Source organism: Fundulus heteroclitus, unplaced genomic scaffold, assembly GCF_011125445.2.
Source record: "Fundulus heteroclitus isolate FHET01 unplaced genomic scaffold, MU-UCD_Fhet_4.1 scaffold_173, whole genome shotgun sequence".
Lineage (NCBI taxonomy): Eukaryota > Metazoa > Chordata > Actinopteri > Cyprinodontiformes > Fundulidae > Fundulus > Fundulus heteroclitus.
This window is the reverse complement of record NW_023396585.1, coordinates 161,682-187,907: the sequence shown is the minus strand read 5'-3', so window position 1 is coordinate 187,907 and position 26,226 is coordinate 161,682. Positions and strand designations below refer to the sequence as shown.

Genomic DNA, 26,226 nt, shown 5'->3' with positions numbered 1-26,226 from the left:
CTCAGCCCCTCTCTGACTTGATAGTACAATAAAGACTTTAGCTTTGTGGTAGGTTCAAAAGCTGTTGTAGGAGGAAAACCAGGAGGATAAACACTGAAAGAACCAGAGGAAGAACCCTGAGGATGAAGAGGATGAAAATAAACAGGAGGAAGAGAAACATATTTTGTGTTTGTTTTGTCCATTAGCTAAGCAGTCCCTTAATGCTGTGTGAACAAGACATCAGACAGGCAGCGTGACCAATAATCAACATTATGATTAATAAAATTGATCAATGTGAAGAGTAATAGCAGATAAACCTAAACTGAATTTATTATGAATGTTCCACATTAACACCTACGTGCAAATATATTTAAACTAACATTCTGTAGCGGCTACTGCTGGCGAACCCGAAATTCAGCTGGACACAGAGTGACGTAAAAAGTGGTTTATTGAAAAAGCAAAAACAGACAAGGAGATGCAGGTGTTACCAGTTTTGAGACAAAGCGGGTGGAGCACAGAGACAAACTGAAAAAAAAACCCCTACGGCTACAGGTCACGAGTCAGGAGATGTAAAGTCCTGGGGAATTAAATGTGAAATGACGATGTGGCAGCGAGTGGGTCAGCGAGGCAGGAATATAAACGCAGGTGAAGAGGTGAGCAGAGCTGAAACTAATTAGTAACAACAGGTGGAAATGGTCTGGTCAGGGAGGGTAAAGGAGCTGTCTGCTGAGGACAGTGGAAACTAACTAGTCCAGAACACCAGAACAGAGCAAAAAACCTAAATCGTGTAAATTCAAGTAAATATATTCGGTTCTCATTTTTGTATGAGATCAAACCAAATTTTTTTTAGCTTCCTAAAATAATTTATTTATTGTTATTTTATACATTTTGACGATAACAGGCTGGACAATAACATGACAGGGTGGTTTGTTAGCACACCAGGGGCCCGTTCTTCGTATGTCACTAACTCAGTTAGCTGGATTTGATTGTTGACGATTTGGCATGATCTTGGATTGTTTGGTTCTTAGAAACTCATTCTGGACTTGTTGTCATAGCAACATGTGTGCAAACTCAAACCTGCTCGCGAGCAGGCTTATTTCATGTAAACAGGATTAGATCTCAGCTTTATAAGCAAAGGAGATAGGGAAGTGTGTCCAGCCAGTGCACTTGGACCACCTAGTGGCAGAGGACGGGACAGAATTGTGGAACACCATTTTTTAGTGTTTAATAAAAGACGAAACAAATAATGCTTAGTTCCTGTCGTTTTATATAAACAAGTCTTTATAAAGAAAAGCCAGAAAGTCATCTTTTGCCTGCAATAAGAGATAGTTTTGTAAAGTCAGCAATACTACTGTCAAATGGTGTTGTTGTGCAATTATACACTGTTAAAAGTTATTTAATGTTTCATAAATAACTCTCTGTCTGTTAAGTATTATCTGGTGATGATCAGCTCTTAAGCTGATATCAAGACAACGGTTGAAAGGGATGAATTCGAGCACTAGCGATCTTTTAACAGCAAAACCTGCACACACATAGAATAAAGGAGTGACAGCTTCTTTTCAAGTTCAAGAATTTAATAACAGAAATAAAATGAACATCCAGAGAACATCACTATGTAATGCTATTTACCTGAATTAACACAATATTTCGATTAATAAATCCTCTCTACTAGGCTAGTGAAACTTAACTAAACTACTAAGCAAAATGAAGATAAAAGAAGCTAAGCTAAGGAACTATTTACATGCAAAACAAACAAAAGACAAACAAAAGTGGTTGATCATAATCAGAATACTTCAGTGACTCCTGGTTCACTGCAGATCTGATTAACAAAACATGGAATGGAGTTAAAACATTTGCCATGTATTTCAATCCATTCACAATGCAAAGCCCAAGTCAAACAAAACATTATTTGTTGAAATAATATTCTGAGGACCGTTTGTCCTGTAAAATCATTTAATTCAGAAACGACCGAGTTTGTTAATGCGATTCTCCCTCCGGGCGCATGGGGTCGCTGTGGCAACTCGGTAGCTAAGAGGTTATGACATAAAGTTGCCGAAATTGCCTTGAAAACCGGCGTTAATATACCATATTGATACGGGAATAAGGCTTATAACCCATCGGAGGATGGCAGAGCAGAACAGTTATGTTTGGCTAGCGCGAACTACTGGTTAGCCCTTTGTTCTAAACCCACGGTTTACAAACATTTCCCAATAAACCTTTTACTTCACCCTCAGCCCGCTGCCCAAACCTCTGTCCTTTGTTTCGTGTCAGTTCGGTCCAGTTTTGGCCATTCGCGGGAAGAGCGTTGAAGGAGGGATGTTGTTGACTAACGCTAGCAGGCTAGTGCTTGGCTCTTGGCAGGCTAGCGTTAGCCTTGCATCAGCATGTGGCTAACGGCGTGGCCTGGGTTGGAGGCCTGGTCCTCCAGGCAGACTCTGACCCCGGTTGCAGTCACAATTTAAGCAGATCTCTCCTCGGCATGGGAACGTTGCTTCTGTGCCGGCTTTTCAGCTCTGCGTTGCCTGGAACCAGCTCCGTCTGTGGTGCGCTGAGAAAGCAGAACAAAGCTGGCATAGACGGATTCCTTCACTTCGGCGTCTTTTTTAAGCAGAAGTGAGAGACTTATCTTTGAATCGGCTGGCAGTTTCTCCCTATGCCGGGGAGGAACTGAGTTTCAGAAGGGTTGATTCTCACCCAGCTCGGGGCCTGCTCCAGGCCCCATGCATGGCTCCTGAGGGAGGAGGGGCCCCCCAGAGAAGTGCTGGTCCTCAGTGTGTCTCAGCAGCTTGGAGTGAGGAGAAGAGAGGAAGAGAAGAGAACGGGCAGAGGTGTGCTGTGTCTTTTATCTGTGAGGAGGTGGTCACAGCTGACCTCCTGCCGAGAAGAAGGGACGATCAAGAGAGGGGGAGAGGAAGGCTTCTCCTGGCCCCCCCTTATCCTTTGCAGCAGGAGTGGACTTTCTTGGTTGAATCATCCACTGTTCAGGATTCAATCTGAGATCACTATCATGGCATAACAGTGTATTAGAACTTACTCTGAACGTCCTTTTGAAGCAACTCGATCTCTAGTGCAATTTTTCTCTTTTTCAAGTTGTGGAGTTCAACTTCTCCTCTTAATTTGTTTTTTTTCAGGTCAAAATACATTTCTTTTTGTTGAAGAAGCCATTTATATAAGGAACAGATGACACCTTGTGTCATTTCGTGAAAAAAAGGGTGAAACATGCCTCATGCAACAAAAGTAAAAATAACCTGTTTTTTTTCAGCCTTTTTCTTGGTGGCTGTTATAAACAAACAAACACATCATTTTACAGTGGCTTTTAAAAAAGAGGAAGAAGTTGCTTTTTAAAATAGTATAGTATAATAATTATAATAAGTACAGTATACCTTGAAGTGTTACTTCAAGGCTGGACTATTGTAATTCTTTACTATCAGGAAGTCCACAAAATGTAGTTCAAAGCCTTCAGCTGATCCAAAATGCTGCAGCAAGAGTTCTGATGAAAATCAACAAGCGGGATCATATTTCTCCAATTTTAGCTTCCCTTCATTAAATCAAGAATAGAATTTAAAATTCTTCTTCTAACGTATAAAGCCCTTAATAATCAAGCTCCATCATATATCAGAGCTCTGATTACCCCGTATGTTCCTAACAGAGCACTTCACTCTCAGACTGCGGGTCTGCTGGTGGTTCCTAGAGTCTCTAAAAGTAGAATGGGAGGCAGATCCTTTAGCTATCAGGCTCCTCTCCTGTGGAACCAACTCCCAGTTTTGGTCCGTGAGGCAGACACCCTGTCTACTTTTAAGACTAGGCTTAAAACTTTTCTTTTTGACAAAAATTATAACTAGTGACTCATGTTACTCTCAGCTACCTTTATAGTTTTACTGCTATAGGCTTAGGCTACTGTAGGATATCAGGATCTAATTTTCTCACTCTATAGAGTTCTACTGTTCTTCAATTATGCATTATGTGTTGTCATTTCTGCTTTAACTTTCTGTTCTCTCTCTTTTATCTTCATAGTAGGTAAACCTGGTCTGCTGTTCTGTTAGCTGTGACATCATCCAGGGAAGACGGATCACCCGCTACTACCATCCAATGTAGAACAGATTACTGGATCAATGTGAGCTTCTGTGCTTTTTTGTCTGTCTTGTTGTGTCTCTGCTCTGTCTTCTGTAACCCCCAGTCGGTCGAGGCAGATGACCGTTCATACTGAGCCTGGTTCTGCTGGAGGTTTTCCTTCCCATTAATGGGGAGTTTTTCTTCCCACTGTCGCTTCATGCTTGCTCAGTATGAGGGATTGCTGCAAAGCCATGGACAATGCAGACGACTGTCCCTGTGGCTCTACGCTTCCCCAGGAGTGAATGCTGCTTGTCGGGACTTTGATGCAATCAACTGGTTTCCTTATATAGGACATTTTTGACCAATCTGTGTAATATGATTGAACTTGACTTTGTAAAGTGCCTTGAGATGACATGTTTCATGATTTGGCACTATATAAATAAAATTGAATTGAACTGAATTGAATAATAATTAATGGCTACCATTTTGTTGAATATTCTTGTACTTCACTTTTTTCCCCACTTCCTAGTGGCTCCCGTGGAGGCTCTGACATAAAATAAGTAAATGTGAAATTATTAAAATGCAAAAATACATACTGTAGAAAGTGATAGAAACATCTAACATGAACAGCACTTATGCATTTAATTTGTCTGCCGCTTTTTGCCGGCCCTCTCTCCTGCCTTTAACAGACTTTGAGGTGTTACCTGTCATTTTAATTAATGATTCAAATTGGGCATAACCTTCCATTAAAAGCTCTTGTTCTGCTTGGGAGAAAAACTGTGGGCGTTCTTTGTTTATGCTGAACAGCCAATAGCAGCGCTGCTGATCATTGTTTCTACTATCGATACATTTCCCCTTTTAAACAAACGCATGAACGCGCAGAAATTTCACATAACTCAATCCAGCGTTACTAATCATAAGCAACAGGTGTGTTTGAAGAACCCAATTAGCCGGATCATGATTAGCCGGATGAAATCATCTTGGATGTCTCATTTGATCTCGGATGTTTTAAGCAACATACAAAGAACGGGCCCCAGGTTTAGTAGATGTGTTAATTTAAGTTAACAAAATCTAACAAAATAATTTATTTCAGAACAGGAAACTATTAATAACCAGAAAGATGGATATCATCAGTTCACTCTTAGGGTAAATCAGAGTTAATACTTCATGTCATTTACTACCTGTTCAAAAGGGAAGTTTTTTTATGTAGAAAAAGTTTGATCTAAAGTAAGTTTCATGTTCTGGATGACAGGAACATTCAGGACATGAAAAAGGCAAAAAAAAATAAATAAATTGGACTTCATTTATTATAATTGAAGATGTTTTGCTTGTTTGACATGAATGGCTTCTTTTACTCCTCTTCTCTGTCCAAAATATGAACATTTCGGTCCTCAAAAGAGTGTCCCTTGTGAATTTAGATTTGAAGAGTGGCTCTTCCTAAACAGCTTAAAACTCAGAACCTCACTCACAAGTTCAGAACCGAGAAAGCCCCTCAGACAAAGACTGAAGCATATTTAATTATAAGAATCCAGGTCCAGTTTCTTTTCACACCTTTTTTTTGATGTGAGAACAAAATAACTCACGGACAGTGTCAAATCAATATTACAATCAATAACAACACAAAACAGGAGTAATAGAAGACATACAAAAAACGTAATTTATTATTATTTATTGGACTGTACTTACATTTGTCTCTTACATGTCTCTTGGTAAGACACTGACCCACAAACCTATGGAGGTCTGTATGTTTCTTCCTTTAATTAAACTTTTATTTAAGAGCATTATTTACTATTTTCACTCTTAGGTTCACATCTCATATTTTGTCCCTGAAGGGCCCATCTCCTGAAATTTAGAGGAGTCCCTAGCTGAATACATCTAAATCAAATGGCTGGATTACCTCGTTGGTATGCAATCAAGTTTCTGCAGCTAAAAACCTATTCAAACTGTTTAATTTAGGTAGATCAGGCAGATATAAGCTTAAAGGACCAGTTTTTTCATTGAACATTCATGTTGCCAAGAATTTTAACACATCCTGTCTTGTGGAAAACCTCTGACACACAAGCAGAAAAACTCAGGATTAAATATTATGAGAAAAAGAATATTAAAATATTAAAATATATAGTCCTTTCACTACCTTGTTGCAACTGCTGACGTTAGCAGGGAAAAAAGGTGGAACATAAAATTAGATGCGTTGATGCATGTGGAAGTGTTAATTTAAGCGATCATTTTTACTAAATCTTATAAATTCATTTTAAATGATTGATTTTAAAGAGGACAATGATAGTACTGGCATATTACGTTGGAGTGGATTCCCACCCACTGATGTTTTGTTAGTTTCCCATATTTTATTAAGTCTGTCAGAACCTCTGGGGAACACTGACTCATCTTAAGAAAAAAAAAAGATTTTATTGCTTTGTTGGTGCTCACATGTGATCGCACTGTATATTTAACAGGACTGTGGTAAACCTTTACAGCGTCTGGCTGGCAGATCACCATCAGTAGGCTAGGTTGTGTTTAAGCCTCTAGGAAATGTGACACATATAGTCTGTTCTGTCTATCTGAACACCCAAACACCTCTCTCCATAGAAGAACCCACTGCTATGGCCATAGCAGATCAGCCAAAATGTAAAAAACTGTGTAAGAAAAGCACTGACCCTCCAGGATGTTACCCAAATTCAGAGGTAAGACACCATGATTTGTTTTTATTGTTAGTAGAGCGATGATATCTTATAGCTACTGTTAACTGAGAAAACAACGTTGACCTGAATTGGGAAAAGTTTCTGTTTGTAAAATGTGTGTGAGATAAGAAATCATGACATTATAATAAAATGAATGAACAACAAAGTTGAACAAAGGATTGTAGGGTTCTCTGTCACAACAAATTTGTGACTTTTACAATGATTTCAATCTTTTTAAATGTATGGATATCAGAGACATAAGGATATAATGTTCTGTCACTTTTTAATTGACGGGTGATTAATGACCCTAATCATTTCCGGTCTCCCTTGATTTCCGTTCCCCCACCCCATTTCCGGTCCCCTCCCCCACTCCAGGAAGCCGTACCCCTCCCCCATTTCCGGTCCCCTCCCCCACTCCAGGAAGCCGTACCCCTCCCCCATTTCCGGCCCCCTCCCCCACTCTAGGAATTCGAAACTGACACAGATTCAACAAATAGGATCTTCTCACCAACATGACAATCAAAAACGGGGTTTACCGGTCGATGGTTTCTTCCGCGCAACTCCGAGACAGGCTCAAGATAAAACAACCCCGGTTATTTTTCTGCTTGACGCATGGCGTGACAAGATGATAGCAGACCGGATGTCAACTCTGTTCTGCAACTGGAGAGATGTTTTGAGGATCAAGAAAGTGGTAGCTTTTTAGACCCGCCCTCCTCACAACAGCCAATACCTCCCCCCTTCAACGTTAACCACACCCCTTCTCAGTATAAGAAAAAACAACCAGGCAGACCGATCGGGACCTCCATGCAACTTCACTGACCAGACTTCTAACATCTGAAACCATGAGGAACTACGCGGGCAGCGGTTTGACGGTCTATGGGCTGGATAGCGAACCTACTCCACCACCGTCTCCTTCAACCGCTCAGCCGCTAAACCGCAAGACTCTACGTAAGCTTTGCTGAATACGAATCCTCCGTCCCGCATCTCTATACGGTGAAATAGAGGATCCTTAATCTTTAATCCTGATATAAAGATTAATTCAGTTTGGCGGGACAACATAAAGCGTCTTAATAGTGCAGCCGCTCACTCTCTTACTGATCACGACCCCAAGTTTCACGAGATCTGTTAAGGAGGGGAGGAGTTGTGTCAAACACATGAGTGGCACTGCAGGCCAGTCAGTCTGTTGATTATCTTAATCAACAGACTGACTGGTCAGCGTAGACATCATACTTCCTGGTTAACTAGGGAGCCGAACAGGAAACCTCCCCCTTATCTCAATAAACCACTGACCACCGCAGCTCAGTAAAAATCAAAACGGTCAGTAAAAGTCATTACGCTGGTGGAAGTCACGCCTTTCTTATCCTACAACTCTCTTAGTTAAAATATAGTTGTTGTTTTTGTTTTTTACCAACTCTGAAGGCAGCCATCTCTCTACAGATTATACTAATATTTGTCCTGTCACCTGTACATGTCCTAACTATGGCTCTTATAAACTAATGATTGTTCAGACAATTAATCGTGTAATCGTTAAAAATGTACAAATTCTGCTGATTCTTAACATAATTACTTAAGCTAATTCTATGAGTAATAGAAATGAAAAAAAAAAGCTAAATTGGTGAATATTTCACTCTGAATAACAAGGCTAAATCTTCAACTAAAAAAGTTCTAGGATCAAAATGTTAAAAGTTCAGCCCTTTCTGGTGGACTTGCAAATGCAGTGCAAATGCATCTGTAGTGAAAATAGTCACAAAAAAGTATCAAGTTACACCTGTACATTACATTCTGGAGTTTTTCTTTTTTAGAATAGAATAGATTTTATTCTATTTATATAAAACAGATCCTTATAGTGTACTGCAGGGTTAAACTAGGGTTTTTTTAGTCGACAAATGATAATATAATGATAATGACACATTTATCAAATAAGGTACACATCTAGTTTAAATTAAGGTATGATAAATACTACCTTTTTCATATCATTCTGACACAGTTTTAACACAATAGAAATAGCTGTACCGTCCCAAAGTGGGGAGATTCAGGTGACAGCTGACTTTAGACAATACTGATTAAAATGGAACAAAGCTCAATTTATATGGTGATATAAAGTTAAGTTAGTACAGCAAAGGAAAAAGAAAACAAACTGCAATTATTAATACATAAGGCCTAGTCAGATAACAATTGAAAAATAAAAACAAGTTCATTTGCAGAATAATGTAATATTTTAAACATATTTTGTTACACAAATTAACAAAAACTGCAAAGACTTTCTCCACAGAACAGAACCAAAACCAAACTTTGCTCTCAATATATTGCTCTGATAAGACTCTGCAGGTTTTTCACTGGAACCTGCTCATTCTGCTCCACTTTATCGTCTCCATCTTTAAACTAAAAAACTAGATGCTTTGATTTCGCCTCTCCCCCATGGTTCATTTTATAGAACTCAGGGTTTCCCCAGAACTTGGGCTAATCTTTGCAGTAGGTGTTTTGGTGGGTTGAGGGGTGTTTGCGGTTAACTGTGCCGGCGGGGATTTTTACCAAAATATTGATTTTCATCATTAAAAAACAGCAGAACAGTATAGCGTTGTACCAGGCAAGTAAAAGTTAGGTAACCAAAGTAAGAAGAACATGATTTTTAATTGCGATGGCAGAAATATCCAGTCAGTAGCTTTTGGTTTTACGGTTATAAACATTGATCCATTATTTGGTGGATATAAAGGCTGCTGATCATCAGGCGGCTGCAAGCAGCAACAGAAATCCATGCAGGGTACAGGCCGGCCTGCAGCACAGTAAAAATGCAGAGGTTGCTGTCAGCAATACCTGTTGGCGTGTAATCAGTAGAGCCAACATTTGCACTGCCGATTTTTTTTTTTTTTTTTTTTTCTTCACACAAACCACGGTCTGTTTGTACTAACAGACCGATCTAGACTTAGGTTAAATCAGTCGGTTTGGAAGTGGCTTTTTTTCTTGTTGAATAATGCCAGTAATTGTCTAAACTTTCTCTTTTATTTGACAAAATTGCTGACAAGCACAAAATTGTTGGATTTTGTTTGGAAATCAGTGGCAACCGCAGAACAACAGACTCTCTAACAGCCAAACCAGTGCTACAAATCCTCTAAAGCTACATGAGGTGAACCCTGAACTAAGGGGGGAGTTTTGTGGTGGATAGATGCTAAACTTTCTTCAGTGATATTTTTCATTTAGTTTCCAAACACACCTAGAACCAGCACCATTGGTTAAAAAATGTAGTTGAACATGCGGAGAGGTTTAGCCTGTATAAGTTTTGACCCTGTCTAGAGCGGCAAACCCCCACAATGAATTCACAGCTTTTCACCAAATTGCTTGTCTTAATTTTTTTTTCTTCCAAAATTCATCTCCACGATCAGTGTATGTAAACTTCTGACTGGAAAATACCAGGATATGTTGTCCCTGTATAGGTGAAACCAAACCGTAACAACTATTTAAAAATCCTATTTTGCAAAATCAACACTTACACCCTTTTGGGTCCTTTTTATTTTTACGTTATTTGTTGTTATTTCAACTTTACGTTCTCTCTGTTTTGTTTTTTCTCTTCATAGTAGGTACATCTACCCTGGCATTCTGTTTAGCTGTGACGCCATTACCGTCTTTAACGTAGAAACTATTTGTGGATCAGTGTTTCTGTGATGCTTTTGTATCTCTGCTTATGCCATATTGATAGTGTTAGTAAAATTGTATTGTATGTAGTAGTGCTTTCTTATTTTATTTTTTATTTTTTTTTACTTTCCAGATATTGTATTATCTGTCCACTCTGAAAAATAAGTCCATAATTAGCATTAAGAACCCAAAATACAATACGAGTGTGGATAGTAACTATATTTGACGACCTAAGATGTGTGTGTGTCACTTTATGGCAAATATGCTATAAAAACCCACCAGTTATTACTCCTTTGGGGGTTCTCTTGTAGAAAAATAGTTTATTGCTAGTTTTTGAATCTGTCTTTGGTAAAGAGGATGGATAGTATGAAGTTTATCAGGTGTCTAATTTCAATGGTTAAAAACATGCTGCTTTGTTTACGAGCAACATTTACGATTGTCACTCAAGTTATTTATTTTATAGTGTTAACTGTTTGCATTTGGAGGACCTAGTTGCATGAGACTATGTGCTAAAATTCTAAAGGATTGTTTATTTGAAACAGATCAGAATTGAGTCACATAATGAATCTGGTATAGTGAGATTTTACAACAGTGACAAAAAACTATTTTACACATCTTTTTTATATAGCTTTTACTTTACGTGAAATTTTACATAAAATATAATCAATACATTATCAAATCTACAATTAAATTACTCAAATAACTTTTTTGTCACAGAAACATTGCTTACAGTAATCAGTTACATAGAAAAAATCTATGCTACTGGAGCGCAGTGTTTGTTTATCTGTGTGAGCTTTAATTGATGTTTAATTAACTGAGGTGTGTTAGAATACCAGAGAGCAAAAGTTCTGACATCAAGTCAGAACCTGACGGTGCACTGGAAAGTTTTCACACCCCATCCACACGTTGGTTACTGGTCAGACCTTTTTCTCTATCGCTATCACTCAAACACAACGTCTCGTTGTTCCTTATTTGGCACAAAGGCAGTTTTTTCTTGTAAAAAGACAAGAAAAGGTACACATTTTAAATCCCATGAAAAATTTGCTGAGAGCGGAATAAAGGTAGAATGCAAGGTAATAAATATACAGAAAAAGATGTGTTCACAAGAAATCTAATGACAGTGGATAACATATTAGGTAATGAGGAAAAAGGGGGAAATATGCTTGTAAGGTTACCAATATTACCCAGACATTCAAGACAGTTTGGCAGTTTTACCAATCATGACAATCATGAAAAAGCAGAGTATTGGATAGTAGAATATTTCAAAACCGTCTTCATATCGTAATTAATAACATAAAAAAAACTACAAATACTTTTTACGAGGATTGAAACATGAAATACAAGAAAAATAGGAGGGAATAGAGTTGAAATAGGCTTTATTCTGCCTCACAGAGAAATTCAAGTACCACAACTGCAAAGTCAAATGTAAATGTAAAGATTCCGACACAGAGGTACAACATAATTAATTTAAGGCTCTGCAGTAAGGGCAAACTTGCAGAATAAAAGAAACAAAACATAGTTTTCATTATGAATTTAATAATTAGTGAGTATGTCAAATATCCACCATGTATCACCCCTCTCTTGAATCTGCTATGATTCTGAGAACTATGTTTTCCAGAGATTCTTACTCCTGGTAGGATCTCCCATGGCAAGTTGGCCTCAGTCCACCACCAGATTTGATTGAGTATATAGTTCTTTTTCTGAATTGTTAGTTTTACGTGAAACCTACCAGGATGCACACCTTCCAAAAAATAACAATAAATCTACTTTTACTGAACTTAACTGAAACAAGTCAGGTGCAGTGCCTAAGATGTTCTTTTGCGGCCTCCTGGATGAGCTGTTTGTGTACTTTTGGAAATAATATTGTCCTGGTCACTGGGTGTCTGAAGAGAAAGGATAAAATGGCACGATACCCTCATCAGACAGATAGATGCCGATGATACATGTCAAATTCTGCTTTTGAATTTATTTAGATCCAGGCATAATATGTAGCCTTCTGAGAAATTGTAGCCTGAATCTATTTACCTGAATTCTTTGGGCTACAGGTCTGACATTAAATAGACCTTGGCGTGAGTATTAAAATTAGCCTCAGCTTACAAAAAATGTGAATAATAACATCTATTCATTCAATTACTTTTTCATAATAGGCTGGTTTGGATAGCTTTATACCCCTTAATAAATACAATAATTTAAAAAGCTTCTGGATACATTCAGCTCATTTGTCAGATCTTATACATTTGTTTCAGTTTTTGAAAAAAAAAAATATAGCCAAAACAGAAAAGCAGAAACAGGAAATAATCCTCTCACATAAAGGTGAGCTTTTGAGCTTTTTTTTTATGTGACTCAATTCTGATCTGTTTCAAATGAACAATCCTTTAGAATTTTAGCACATAGTCTCATGCAACTAGGTCCTCCAAATGCAAACAGTTAACACTATAAAATAAATCACTTGAGTGACAATCGTAAATGTTGCTCGTAAACAAAGCAGCATGTTTTTAACCATTGAAATTAGACACCTGATAAACTTCATACTATCCATCCTCCTTACCAAAGACAGATTCAAAAACTAGCAATAAACTATTTTTCTACAAGAGAACCCCCAAAGGAGTAATAACTGGTGGGTTTTTATGGCATATTTGCCATAAAGTGACACACACACATCTTAGGTCGTCAAATATAGTTACTATCCACACTCGTATTGTATTTTGGGTTCTTAATGCTAATTATGGACTTATTTTTCAGAGTGGACAGATAATACAATATCTGGAAAGTAAAAAAAAATAAAAAATAAAATAAGAAAGCACTACTACATACAATACAATTTTACTAACACTATCAATATGGCATAAGCAGAGATACAAAAGCATCACAGAAACACTGATCCACAAATAGTTTCTACCAGCGCCATAGAGATTGAAAAGAGTTGCGACACTCTTGATGTCACCGCCAGGGCAGTCACGTGGTTCATGTAGACCGCTATAGTTCCAAAACATACGCTGGCTGTCATGTTCTTCTATGGGACAGACAGCAGCGATTGCGTTATTTAACGGTTAATACATATATAAACATACACCCTACTACTTTTTCAGCTGTTATTGCATGATTACATATTTGTTAATGTCATTTTTCCATTTTGAGAGGCAGGGTGACAACAAAAAGCTGTATATTACTTAGATACGTTTTACATTTTTTGGGGGAAAAGCTTATGTTCATGTTCGTATGAACAGGAGTACAGGCTAGAATGGCTCTAACTTAAGTTTTCTTTTCCATATCATTCATGTGATGACAGATGTCTCATGATTTTCATTTTATGGCGACTGGGCTGTATTATTGATTACCGTGATTTTGCTTATAAATTCCCATTCAGCCATTAGCTTACCTTCGTGGTAGCGTTAGGTCTGCCGTGGTCCATTCAGCATTCGCCTAGCAGCTAGCTCACTTCTGATAAGTGGTCACCCCCAGACCACAACGTGAAACATGATCATGTTAAGACTATGAATATAATTTTAAGATTAAGCCATTCACATATTATCAAAAGCATTATGCTTATATGTTTGGGTCTATAGGTAAGTGCAGAGCTATTAAGATTTTTCTCGTCTCTGGATTAATGCACAGAGTAAGAGTACGGTTAGCTGCAGAGAGAGTGATAGAGAACAGTGACAGGCAACACTCCCATTGGACTCCGTTGTTGCTTTTTTGAGAAAGAATAGTCCATTCAGCATTTACACCCACTTTTTCTGATGAGGCAGGAGTTGGCCACACAACAATGATAATTTTAATACTAAGCCATGCACAAAGAATCAAATATATTAAATAACAACTCATTAAGCTTGGATGAATGATTCAAATATTGTTTAATAAAAAATACTGAGTGAGACAACAAGATGTGTGTGTGTGTATCTAACTGGAAAAACAAGAACAAAGTGAAGAAACAGGGAGGAATATTATAAATACATTTAAAAAAAAAAATCCTCCACATACATCAGGCTTCAGAGTGCATCAGGGCTGAAGGGAAGGACAACATTAATAATAAAAGGTACCTGGCATAAGATAAAAATGAACAATGTGAAACAAAAAAAATGGGAACAAGCATGAATAATATCAACAAACATACATACAGTATGTGTGAACAAGAACAACAAATGTGTAAACAGGCGTTAAGAACAGGTATCGTAACCATTTTTTTTTTGGGGTGGGGGGGGGGGGGCCCCCCTGAAACCTGTGATGGCCACAACAACGATACTGCTGGTTCAGCAAGATCTGTTGAGACAGGGGCACAAATATGTTTATTAAAGCCAGTTCATTCAGGACTGCCTAGAAAAATACTTTCTCTTGCATACATCAGACTAACACCTGTGGAGTTCCAGTATGCACTATGGCCAGTCACTGTAGGGCAGTTCCTCTCGACAACGCATACCAACATCCTCTTCATCTGAGTCCTGGACACTAAAAATATTCCCCATTTAATGTAATTCAAGGATAGACTACACTCCTAATGAGACATTACATTCATATTAGTACATCCAGCTCCAGGGATTCTCTGAGGATTTGCATACAGAATGTAGATAATCTAAAAATTTCTACCAAATTAACCATTGCCAGTAGATGAGTTTATACATTTTTTTGGTTTCTGATTGTGGCAGATGATTTGATTCACATTACAGTAATTTTTCGCTTTAATTTATTTTCTATAGGAGTGTAGTGTACCCTTTTATTGAACAGTAGGTGCAAATGCAAAATACATATAACAGCAACATTACCTTGTTATTGTTACAGAGGTTGAGGGAGAAATTGAGGTGGATTTTGAGGGCAAGGAAAGGGACATGACAGGAGACAGAGAGAGCGACCAAGAGGCTACTTTACCAGGGGCAGGTGATCCAGGGATGTGTGTGCCGAGGGCCAGTCAGTCAGGAGCCAGCAACGATGAACCAACTTTGCCAGGGCCAGGTGCTCCAGGGACCAGACTGCCAGGGTCTAATAGTGCAATTGTGGAGGACCTAATAAGGCAACTTAAAATGGAGAAGTTAATGAGAAGGAGAGCAGAGAGGGCTCTAGCACAGCAAAAAAGAATGAATTTGGCGCTAAGAAAGAGGAACAATTTAGTTAATCAGAAGTTCACCCAAATGTTTAACAGAGACCAAATGACAGCCATTGGACAGGAAAAGAAGAGAGGAATACGGTGGGGAATGGAGACAATTAAAAAAGCTATAAAAATAAGATTTACCGCTGGCACCACCGGTTATAAAACCCTCCAGCAAATGCAAATTCCTCTGCCTAACATCCGCACACTGCAAAGGAGGATGCAACATGTAAAGCTGGAGCCGGGAGTTTTGGGGGAAGTGTTTGAGATGCTGATGCTGAAGGCAGGTGGCATGAGTGAAATGGAGAGAGAGTGTGTGCTTACCTTAGATGAAATGTCCATTACTCCAGGCGTGGAGCTCCATCTGGGAACGGGGAGGCTATTTGGCAACATCACGCTGCCTGACCACCAAGGACAAGCGACGCATGCACTGGTGTTTATGCTGGCTGGAGCTACAACGCGATGGAAACAAGTCGTGGCTTATTAATAATTCAAAAGAGGTAGCTATTTAATCAACTTACGCCTGGATATAACGTTAGTGCTACCTTTACAGAGGGCGAAGTCAAGCTAACAAGACTAGCAGGCAATGGGTGGTCTACCAAGATAAAATATATATATATAATTACGCTGTGTACATACAAATAAAGATCAGTATATGCATCATAAAGGACCTCTGATAAAATATAGACAGTTGACAGTTCAAAATAGGTAGCTATTTTATCCATTTACCCCTGGATATAACGTTACCTTCACAGAAGGCAAGTCAAGCTAACAAACTAGCAGGCAATCGGTCGTCTACCAAGATAAAAAATATATATATAATTACGCTGTGTACATACAACAAAAGATCAGAATATGCATCATAAATGGCCTATGATACAATATAGACAGTTGACAATTCAAAACAGGTAGCTATTTAATCAACTTACCTCAGAAGTTACTCGAGAGTCAGCAATGGAAGTGAATGATGTCCGACGCCATAGAATGGCTTTTTGGAACTATGCGAGGCTGCATACCCCGGAAGTGGGCGGCAAACAGCGTACAACGGAGTCCAATGGGAGTGTCGCGACTCTTTTTAGCTCTATGGCTCTGGTTTCTACATTAAAGACGGTAATGGCGTCACAGCTAAACAGAATGCCAGGGTAGATGTACCTACTATGAAGAGAAAAAACAAAACAGAGAGAACGTAAAGTTGAAATAACAACAAATAACGTAAAAATAAAAAGGACCCAAAAGGGTGTAAGTGTTGATTTTGCAAAATAGGATTTTTAAATAGTTGTTACGGTTTGGTTTCACCTATACAGGGACAACATATCCTGGTATTTTCCAGTCAGAAGTTTACATACACTGATCGTGGAGATGAATTTTGGAAGAAAAAAAATTAAGACAAGCAATTTGGTGAAAAGCTGTGAATTCATTGTGGGGGTTTGCCGCTCTAGACAGGGTCAAAACTTATACAGGCTAAACCTCTCCGCATGTTCAACTACATTTTTTAACCAATGGTGCTGGTTCTAGGTGTGTTTGGAAACTAAATGAAAAATATCACTGAAGAAAGTTTAGCATCTATCCACCACAAAACTCCCCCCTTAGTTCAGGGTTCACCTCATGTAGCTTTAGAGGATTTGTAGCACTGGTTTGGCTGTTAGAGAGTCTGTTGTTCTGCGGTTGCCACTGATTTCCAAACAAAATCCAACAATTTTGTGCTTGTCAGCAATTTTGTCAAATAAAAGAGAAAGTTTAGACAATTACTGGCATTATTCAACAAGAAAAAAAGCCACTTCCAAACCGACTGATTTAACCTAAGTCTAGATCGGTCTGTTAGTACAAACAGACCGTGGTTTGTGTGAAGAAAAAAAAAAAAAAAAAAAAAATCGGCAGTGCAAATGTTGGCTCTACTGATTACACGCCAACAGGTATTGCTGACAGCAACCTCTGCATTTTTACTGTGCTGCAGGCCGGCCTGTACCCTGCATGGATTTCTGTTGCTGCTTGCAGCCGCCTGATGATCAGCAGCCTTTATATCCACCAAATAATGGATCAATGTTTATAACCGTAAAACCAAAAGCTACTGACTGGATATTTCTGCCATCACAATTAAAAATCATGTTCTTCTTACTTTGGTTACCTAACTTTTACTTGCCTGGTACAACGCTATACTGTTCTGCTGTTTTTTAATGATGAAAATCAATATTTTGGTAAAAATCCCCGCCGGCACAGTTAACCGCAAACACCCCTCAACCCACCAAAACACCTACTGCAAAGATTAGCCCAAGTTCTGGGGAAACCCTGAGTTCTATAAAATGAACCATGGGGGAGAGGCGAAATCAAAGCATCTAGTTTTTTAGTTTAAAGATGGAGACGATAAAGTGGAGCAGAATGAGCAGGTTCCAGTGAAAAACCTGCAGAGTCTTATCAGAGCAATATATTGAGAGCAAAGTTTGGTTTTGGTTCTGTTCTGTGGAGAAAGTCTTTGCAGTTTTTGTTAATTTGTGTAACAAAATATGTTTAAAATATTACATTATTCTGCAAATGAACTTGTTTTTATTTTTCAATTGTTATCTGACTAGGCCTTATGTATTAATAATTGCAGTTTGTTTTCTTTTTCCTTTGCTGTACTAACTTAACTTTATATCACCATATAAATTGAGCTTTGTTCCATTTTAATCAGTATTGTCTAAAGTCAGCTGTCACCTGAATCTCCCCACTTTGGGACGGTACAGCTATTTCTATTGTGTTAAAACTGTGTCAGAATGATATGAAAAAGGTAGTATTTATCATACCTTAATTTAAACTAGATGTGTACCTTATTTGATAAATGTGTCATTATCATTATATTATCATTTGTCGACTAAAAAAACCCTAGTTTAACCCTGCAGTACACTATAAGGATCTGTTTTATATAAATAGAATAAAATCTATTCTATTCTAAAAAAGAAAAACTCCAGAATGTAATGTACAGGTGTAACTTGATACTTTTTTGTGACTATTTTCACTACAGATGCATTTGCACTGCATTTGCAAGTCCACCAGAAAGGGCTGAACTTTTAACATTTTGATCCTAGAACTTTTTTAGTTGAAGATTTAGCCTTGTTATTCAGAGTGAAATATTCACCAATTTAGCTTTTTTTTTTCATTTCTATTACTCATAGAATTAGCTTAAGTAATTATGTTAAGAATCAGCAGAATTTGTACATTTTTAACGATTACACGATTAATTGTCTGAACAATCATTAGTTTATAAGAGCCATAGTTAGGACATGTACAGGTGACAGGACAAATATTAGTACAATCTGTAGAGAGATGGCTGCCTTCAGAGTTGGTAAAAAACAAAAACAACAACTATATTTTAACTAAGAGAGTTGTAGGATAAGAAAGGCGTGACTTCCACCAGCGTAATGACTTTTACTGACCGTTTTGATTTTTACTGAGCTGCGGTGGTCAGTGGTTTATTGAGATAAGGGGGAGGTTTCCTGTTCGGCTCCCTAGTTAACCAGGAAGTATGATGTCTACGCTGACCAGTCAGTCTGTTGATTAAGATAATCAACAGACTGACTGGCCTGCAGTGCCACTCATGTGTTTGACACAACTCCTCCCCTCCTTAACAGATCTCGTGAAACTTGGGGTCGTGATCAGTAAGAGAGTGAGCGGCTGCACTATTAAGACGCTTTATGTTGTCCCGCCAAACTGAATTAATCTTTATATCAGGATTAAAGATTAAGGATCCTCTATTTCACCGTATAGAGATGCGGGACGGAGGATTCGTATTCAGCAAAGCTTACGTAGAGTCTTGCGGTTTAGCGGCTGAGCGGTTGAAGGAGACGGTGGTGGAGTAGGTTCGCTATCCAGCCCATAGACCGTCAAACAGCTGCCCGCGTAGTTCCTCATGGTTTCAGATGTTAGAAGTCTGGTCAGTGAAGTTGCATGGAGGTCCCGATCGGTCTGCCCATGGACGGATTACGGACCGGGCCAGTGGGGCCAGCGCCCAGGGGCCCTCTGGGGCCAGGGGCCCCGGGGGGGCCCCGAGACCAAAACTGTTTCAACATATACGATACAATAAATTGTTATTTCATAGGGCGTCTGATGAAAACAAGGAGGGAGTGGGGACCCCTGACATTTGGCTACCAAGGGCCCTTTGAGGGCTGGGGTGGCGAGTGGGGGGTACTTCCTACCAGTGCCCTCTGACCAACCACAGGCCCCTAGGGTGCTTTTAGCGGGCTCCACAGCTGCTCCTGCTAGTCAGCCATGGGCCCTGATGAAAGCACCCTCACCCTGGAACCTTGGTAAGAGTGGATGTGGTTGTGGAAGGGCCCTTGCCCTGCTTTTGGGCCCCTTATGAAAATGGTTAAGGGGTGCGGGTGGAGGATATTTTCAGCAGGCCCTATGACCACCAGGGCCCCTAGCCCTGCTTTTGCCTTATGACAATGGATGGTGTGGTGGGCCTCTGACTGATTTTGAGGGCTAGTATGAGATCCTAGTATGCTTAAAAGAGGTGGACTCTAGCTCGATCCACATGTAGTGTCATCGCTAATGGCGTACCGCGAGGAGCTATTTTTAGAACGTGACGTCATATCACGTGGTACAGGGAGGGCAAATATGCGTTTTCCTCCACTCTTTTGCTGTATGTTACCCTTGGTTTTACTCAGTAAAACTACCGCTTTTTCTAAGTCTAACACGCCTCCTAACCATTGGTTTTTAAACATTGATGTTATGGAACGTGCAACAGCGACTCGAGGTACGCTGATAGGCCGCATATGAAGGATTTTAAAGCCGCAAGCGGCGTCGATCGGCCCTCGCAGCCAAGCGTCGCTCCGGCCTATTGGCCACCGCTGCGGTGGGGGGCGGTCGGCGGGGTTGGCGCACCGCTGCGGTGCCTGCCGGCCAGCTGACCGGTGGGGTTTGCGCACCGCCGGCCGCCCACCACCGCAGTTGCTGTCACGCATTTTCCCAGCCCGTCCACCGGGTGATTCCCACAAACGCGTTCAGCAGCACTCACCCATGACTCACAACAAATCTGGTGCAGACCGGTCGATGCAGCGAAAAGAATCACCCACCTAATAAGTTCCAGTACTAATTAGTATTCAGGATTAGTTTTATATAATATACGCCATGAACGCCGAGCAGGAGAAAAACATCGACTTACCTTCCTATCAACTTGGCCCGTTTCCCAGTCCTTCTAAGACCTCGACACTCAATCCATCGTTTGAGCTGAACGTTGGTATGTTGTTCCACGGTTCTACCAGTAAACTGGGCGCCTGGACATCCTCTTGTGAAAGTTTAACAGCTGAAAAGTCGGTCATATCGTTGTATCTGTTGCATGTGTAATGGCTGGTTGCTACGTGCGCTCTCACACCGTTTGCCCTACCTTAGCGGCAAGGGGCGTTGCTCATGAGATTGACGTCACGTGCGCGGTATGCCATTGTAACTGCACGGATCTCAGCATGGATCTCAGACATGTCGTCAATGACAAGACTTCAAATAACAAATGTGTCACTTGTGATGTGTTAATTGTAAAATGAGACCTGTGTTTTACCATAGTAACAACCGGGGCTAAAAAAGGGGGAGAAACAAAGTGCTCTACCAAGTGCGATGTGTAATAAATTGGAGTAAAGAGAGAGCAACGGTCTTAAACTCTGGCATGAATGCAAAAGTGCTGTTTCATACAGATCCGAATTACAAGCAAATTCTACCCAGTAGCACAATTTTAATTTGGAGACAGATGATGAAACAACAAGTCGTTTTATTGTAGTAGCTGTGGCTACGTATGTGTGTTTGTAACCCTGATATTATGTTCATTGGAAAACATATTTTTTTCAGCTTATTCAATATTTTTTTCCTTATTTCCTCACAATTTGGACCTAACATGTTTCATAAGCCTGCTGTAAAACACTCACACCTAATATGTATTTACAATGATAAAACGTAATTTAATACTGCAATTAACACAGCATTTTTAATTTAGCCAACTCACTATCTTCCCTCATCTCTGTCTTCCCCTCCATGCCTCTGTCACACACATGCACACAGCATGCATTTTTTGTAGTAGATAGTGGCTGCCCCTCCCTCACTCTCTCAGTGGGGGAGGGGCAGGTTTAGAACCTCTCAGTCTAAACCTTAGCAAGTTGTTAATTTCATTGAACATATTGACAGTGTTTCTGATTGCGCTTAGTTTCAACAATTTAATTCTCTTTGCATTTTAGAATTCACATCATTTGAGATAGTGTGCATATAGCTGCACCTAGTATTTCTGCTAGGTTTCATTGAACTCTGGCTACTCCGTTGCGACACGAGTGGCTTAATGTGCCACGACCAGGCTAGCTATAATTGTCCAGAAAGACGTAAAGCGACAAACCGCTTCAATTTATTCACAATCCGCAATAGCATGGTTTGTAAACTTTTTTTTTTTGGGGGGGGGGGGGGGGGGGGGGGGGCCTGGGCAAATTCTTTGCCCAGGGGCCCAGACTACCCTTAATCCGTCCCTGGGTCTGCCTGGTTGTTTTTTCTTATACTGAGAAGGGGTGTGGTTAACGTTGAAGGGGGGAGGTATTGGCTGTTGTGAGGAGGGCGGGTCTAAAAAGCTATCACTTTCTTGATCCTCAAAACATCTCTCCAGTTGCAACAGTTGCAGAACAGAGTTGACATCCGGTCTGCTATCATCTTGTCACGCCATGCGTCAAGCAGAAAAATAACCGGGGTTGTTTTATCTTGAGCCTGTCTCGGAGTTGCGCGGAAGAAACCATCGACCGGTAAACCCCATTTTGATTGTCATGTTGGTGAGAAGATCCTATTTGTTGAATCTGTGTCAGTTTCGAATTCCTAGAGTGGGGGAGGGGGCCGGAAATGGGGGAGGGGTACGGCTTCCTGGAGTGGGGGAGGGGACCGGAAATCAAGGGAGACCGGAAATGATTAGGGTCATTAATCACCTGTCAATTAAAAAGTGACAGAACATTATATCCTTATGTCTCTGATATCTAATTATAATTTATCTTGGTGTTGAGTTTAATTTCCAGAATGTCATTATCTCTTGAAAATTCATGAACTTCAGCAGCTTCTTTCCTCATATTCAAGAAAAACCTGTTTATCACTATTATACACAAACTCTCTGCTGTTTTTTCAGCCTGAAGACAATAGAAAGTACTTAATGGAGTGTTCAAAGTGTAATATTAAGTTTGCTCCATCTGTCAAATTTGACCAACGTGAAGTCAATATTAAGCTGCACAAAGAGAAAGAAGATGACCAAAATCCCTTTTTCACGACAACGTTACCCTGCACAAAACAGGTGAGGTCAAATATCAGGGTTGATAAATCTTTAGACAGTCCTATGAAAAAGTATTTCAAATTTTGCTTGTTTACACCTAATTGTTCCAGATCATCAGACATTTTTTTTATTTCAGAGAGAGATTATATAAGTAAAACAAAATAATTTATTTAAATAAGGATTTAGTTTTAAATGGTAAGAAAGGTATCCACACCAATTAATTGGCCCTGAAGTAATAACTAGTTGTGCAGCACCTGACTGCAACAACTGCCATCACCAATTCTCATCATAAAATAAATATACTACACTGTTATCTAGTAACATGAGGTGGATAAACTTCAGGAATGTCATTAATATACACAACAAATAGCAAATGACCCAACATTTCAAAAGCATTTCAGAAAATCCCACTGAAGTTGTTTATCATATATAAGGGGCAGGTTTTCTGTCTCTTAGGGCCTGGTCTTCAAAAATTCCAACTAACGACCACTAAACTGAAAGAAAACTGTGAGAGCAAAAAGTGGGTTTGTTGCATCTGATCACAAAAGATTACGTCCCGAGTGTATATGAAGTACAACACAGATTCAGTCCGTCCCATTTAAATGAGTAACCTGTGTCTGCTGCTGGCAGAAATTGGAAGATCAAATCCTTCACATGACTTCAGACATGCAGCAAGCATTAAATTAGTTTTTAATGAATGGAGAATTTCTGCTGTTATTCGTTGTCTTAGAGGCACTATTAATATTTTTTTAAATGATTGTTCTGTATTTACATTTGCATATCAGCTCCCATAGCTTTTTGTAGTTTGGTCATTAGCATATGAGCTACATATGCTTGAAGGCACTTATGTAAAAAAGGTTTGTATTCAGTGTTCTGCTCATTTTCTAGACACAAAATGCTTTGCTTTTGGTGTAAATATCTAGAAGGATAGCCCCTACTAAACCACATTTATGTAATTTACCTTTACAGGGGACATATCATGCAAAATCCACATTTTTAGCCCTTTAAAGACATTTTGTTGTCTACTTAAAGTCCACAAATGCATAAAATCTGAATTTAGTAAATGTATTTTTATCCTTTATGGGTCATTTCATTAGAGCCATTCAGTTTTAACTTATTGCTATTACCTTTTTGGAACAATTACATATTTGCAGACGATGTTTACATACTGGTGATGATTTTAACAATTTTAATTGTTTAAATTTTTTGAAAGGTTTTGTTTTTAATAGGACATTGTATATGCAAAATAAACTATATATGAACCTTGCCTTAAACTGATTGTTTGTTTGCACATACATTATTTCATCACACCTCAGCTGCTGATTTCATGGTGTCCTTTGATCTAAAACTTCTATGGTTTCACAAATGTTCTTTGATGAAGTGTAGAGTTTCAGCAAAGTTTGTTTGTGTTAGCCACATTTGTTTTACATACGTTTTTTTGGGCTAGTAAATTTGCATATTTTATTACCAGTTTTACACTGTGAAGCATTTTTTATGATCATAGTCTCTTATTTGTAACCTTAGTTTTTCCTTTAACAATAGCAGTGGTTTCTATTCAGGCACAAGTTTACCTTTATTTTAAAGCTATAATTGTCCATAACATTTTTTATTGTTAAAGTTATGCTGACAATAATAATTACATTTTTATTTGAAAGAATAATTATTTAATCATTAGAAAGTTTATATACCTCAAACTTGTTTCTATACTGCCATAGATACTGCTGAATAATGAAGAACAAAGCCTATTTTAGTGTTTTTAGCTTTTTAAAGCTTAACATTCTCTGTTGTCTCCTCAGCATGAAGAAGAAATTCTTAAACCAACTTATGAGAACTGTGAACACAATTTGTATTACAAATATGTCACTGGGAATAATAACAAGGGTGGATTCAACATTGACTTGTCCATCACAATTGATAAGGTAAGTTAAGATGACTAGATTTTTATAGGTCTGCTTTTAGGGAGCATTTAAGTTTATCATTTAACTAAAGTGGAGATGTAGAAACAGGGTTAGACCACGAAAATAAAGCTTTGCTTTGGTATTGTTAGTATTATTAGCATTAATTAAACTGCTTCAAGCTAAATGTAAACGTATTTGATACCATCACTGAAGAATGTACAGAATGATTTAATACAAAATATATAAAGTGACCTCTAAAGTACCCCGCTTTCACCCATTGACAGCTGGAGATAGGCACCAGCCTCTGAGAAAGATAATAGTAGAGGCTATACAAGTGAATTTGTAAGTACCTGATTGTGGTTGTTTATGTAACGTCTATCCATAAGAAAAATGCCCAGGGGGGTCCAATTCTCTTGCCTGGACCCCAGGGGGGTCCAGGCAAGAGAATTGGCAATTAGCGGCATACGCACGATGCAGAGGTATCCAAGCGGGGCAGAGACAGGAGACAGACCTGAAGTCCAGGCTTGAGTTGTTATGATAAACAGTAGAATCCAGATAAGGGCAGTGGCAGACAGATTCGGTCGACGGGCAAGGCAGGAGGTCAGTGTCAGTAGCACAACAGGCAGGAGCAAAACAGGAATGAGACAGGTCAGTAACAGGAGGTCAATACAAGGAGCGCTAGATAAACGGTAAATGGACTGAACTTATATAGCACTTTTCCAGTCATGCTGACCACCCAAAGCGTTCTACACTAAAACCACATTCACCCAATTCGCTCTCACTAACACACACACACACCGAGACACTGCTCAGTAGGCAATTGGGGTTAAGTGCCTTGCCCAGGGGCACATCAACATGTGGCAAGGGGAAGCTGGAATTGAACTCAGAACCTTTTGATTGCCAGATGACTACTCAACCCATCAAGCCACAGTCGCCCTCGATGGTCTACTCACACAATGGCTTTCAAGTATCTGCCGCTCACACACTAGGAGAGCCAGCGATATATAGTGTTCCTCCCAGGAGCAACAGCTCCCAGTAATTCGAGCTGCCAAAGGTGAAATCACTCAGAGCAGTTTGCAGGTGAATCACAGGAAGCAGGAAGTGACGTCACAGGAATGCAAATAGCAGGTATAGATGGGGACCGTTACACCAGACCAGAGAGCTTTGGCAAGTAGAATGGTGGATCCGGTTGGATTTACTATTTCTGGCCCAAAACGCTCTACAAAGGGTGTGGGGGCAGCTTATATATTCAATATATGTCCATTCCTACATGTTGTTTTTGGATGTTTCTTTTGTGTGTAGGACATCCAGAAGGAAGACGGATCTAAGGGTTCGTCATTTTCCTTTGATCACTTTTAAAATTCAACTTTTAGGTGAACAAAAAGCTGAATAATTGATTATCTAAGGCTAAAGTTTAAACTGCCTGTTCTCTCTGCAGATGCTCAACCTGCACAACATGAACATTCAGGTAAGTTAACCCAATCTTATTTAGAAACCGCTTCAAAGATAAGTTAATTGGAAACTTCTGTGTCCAAATCTCTGTGTGCTTAGGTGATGTGGAGATGCAAGCGGAAGAAGAGAAGGAGCAATATGAAGTGATAGAGTATAAACCACATTCTTATGCAAACTCAACAGGTGGGTTTAACCTCAAGG

General features: G+C 39.3%; 1 protein-coding gene and 1 long non-coding RNA gene across 4 annotated transcripts in view; one reads left to right on the top strand and one right to left on the bottom strand.

Annotated features, from left to right (window-relative positions):
• LOC105922959 overlaps positions 1-26,226 on the top strand; it is a 57,284-nt gene that overhangs the window by 13,602 nt on the left and 17,456 nt on the right. Inside the window, exons 3-8 of the mRNA XM_036129468.1 lie at positions 6,619-6,713; positions 22,535-22,696; positions 24,472-24,594; positions 25,876-25,903; positions 26,012-26,041; positions 26,125-26,208. Of these exons, the coding sequence (XP_035985361.1) occupies positions 6,619-6,713; positions 22,535-22,696; positions 24,472-24,594; positions 25,876-25,903; positions 26,012-26,041; positions 26,125-26,208 (522 nt within the window). The remainder of the gene's footprint in view (positions 1-6,618; positions 6,714-22,534; positions 22,697-24,471; positions 24,595-25,875; positions 25,904-26,011; positions 26,042-26,124; positions 26,209-26,226) is intronic.
• LOC118558877 lies at positions 14,578-16,510 on the bottom strand. 3 transcript variants are annotated; one of them, XR_004928539.1, is made up of 5 exons: positions 16,350-16,510; positions 15,745-15,872; positions 15,204-15,349; positions 14,694-14,786; positions 14,578-14,600 (listed from the first exon to the last, which is right to left on the bottom strand). It is a non-coding gene; the product is annotated as an uncharacterized LOC118558877 (long non-coding RNA). The 3 variants fall into 3 exon arrangements; XR_004928538.1 differs by lacking the exons at positions 14,578-14,600; positions 14,694-14,786 and having other exon boundaries at positions 15,004-15,349; XR_004928540.1 differs by lacking the exons at positions 14,578-14,600; positions 14,694-14,786; positions 16,350-16,510 and adding an exon at positions 15,966-15,994 and having other exon boundaries at positions 15,004-15,349.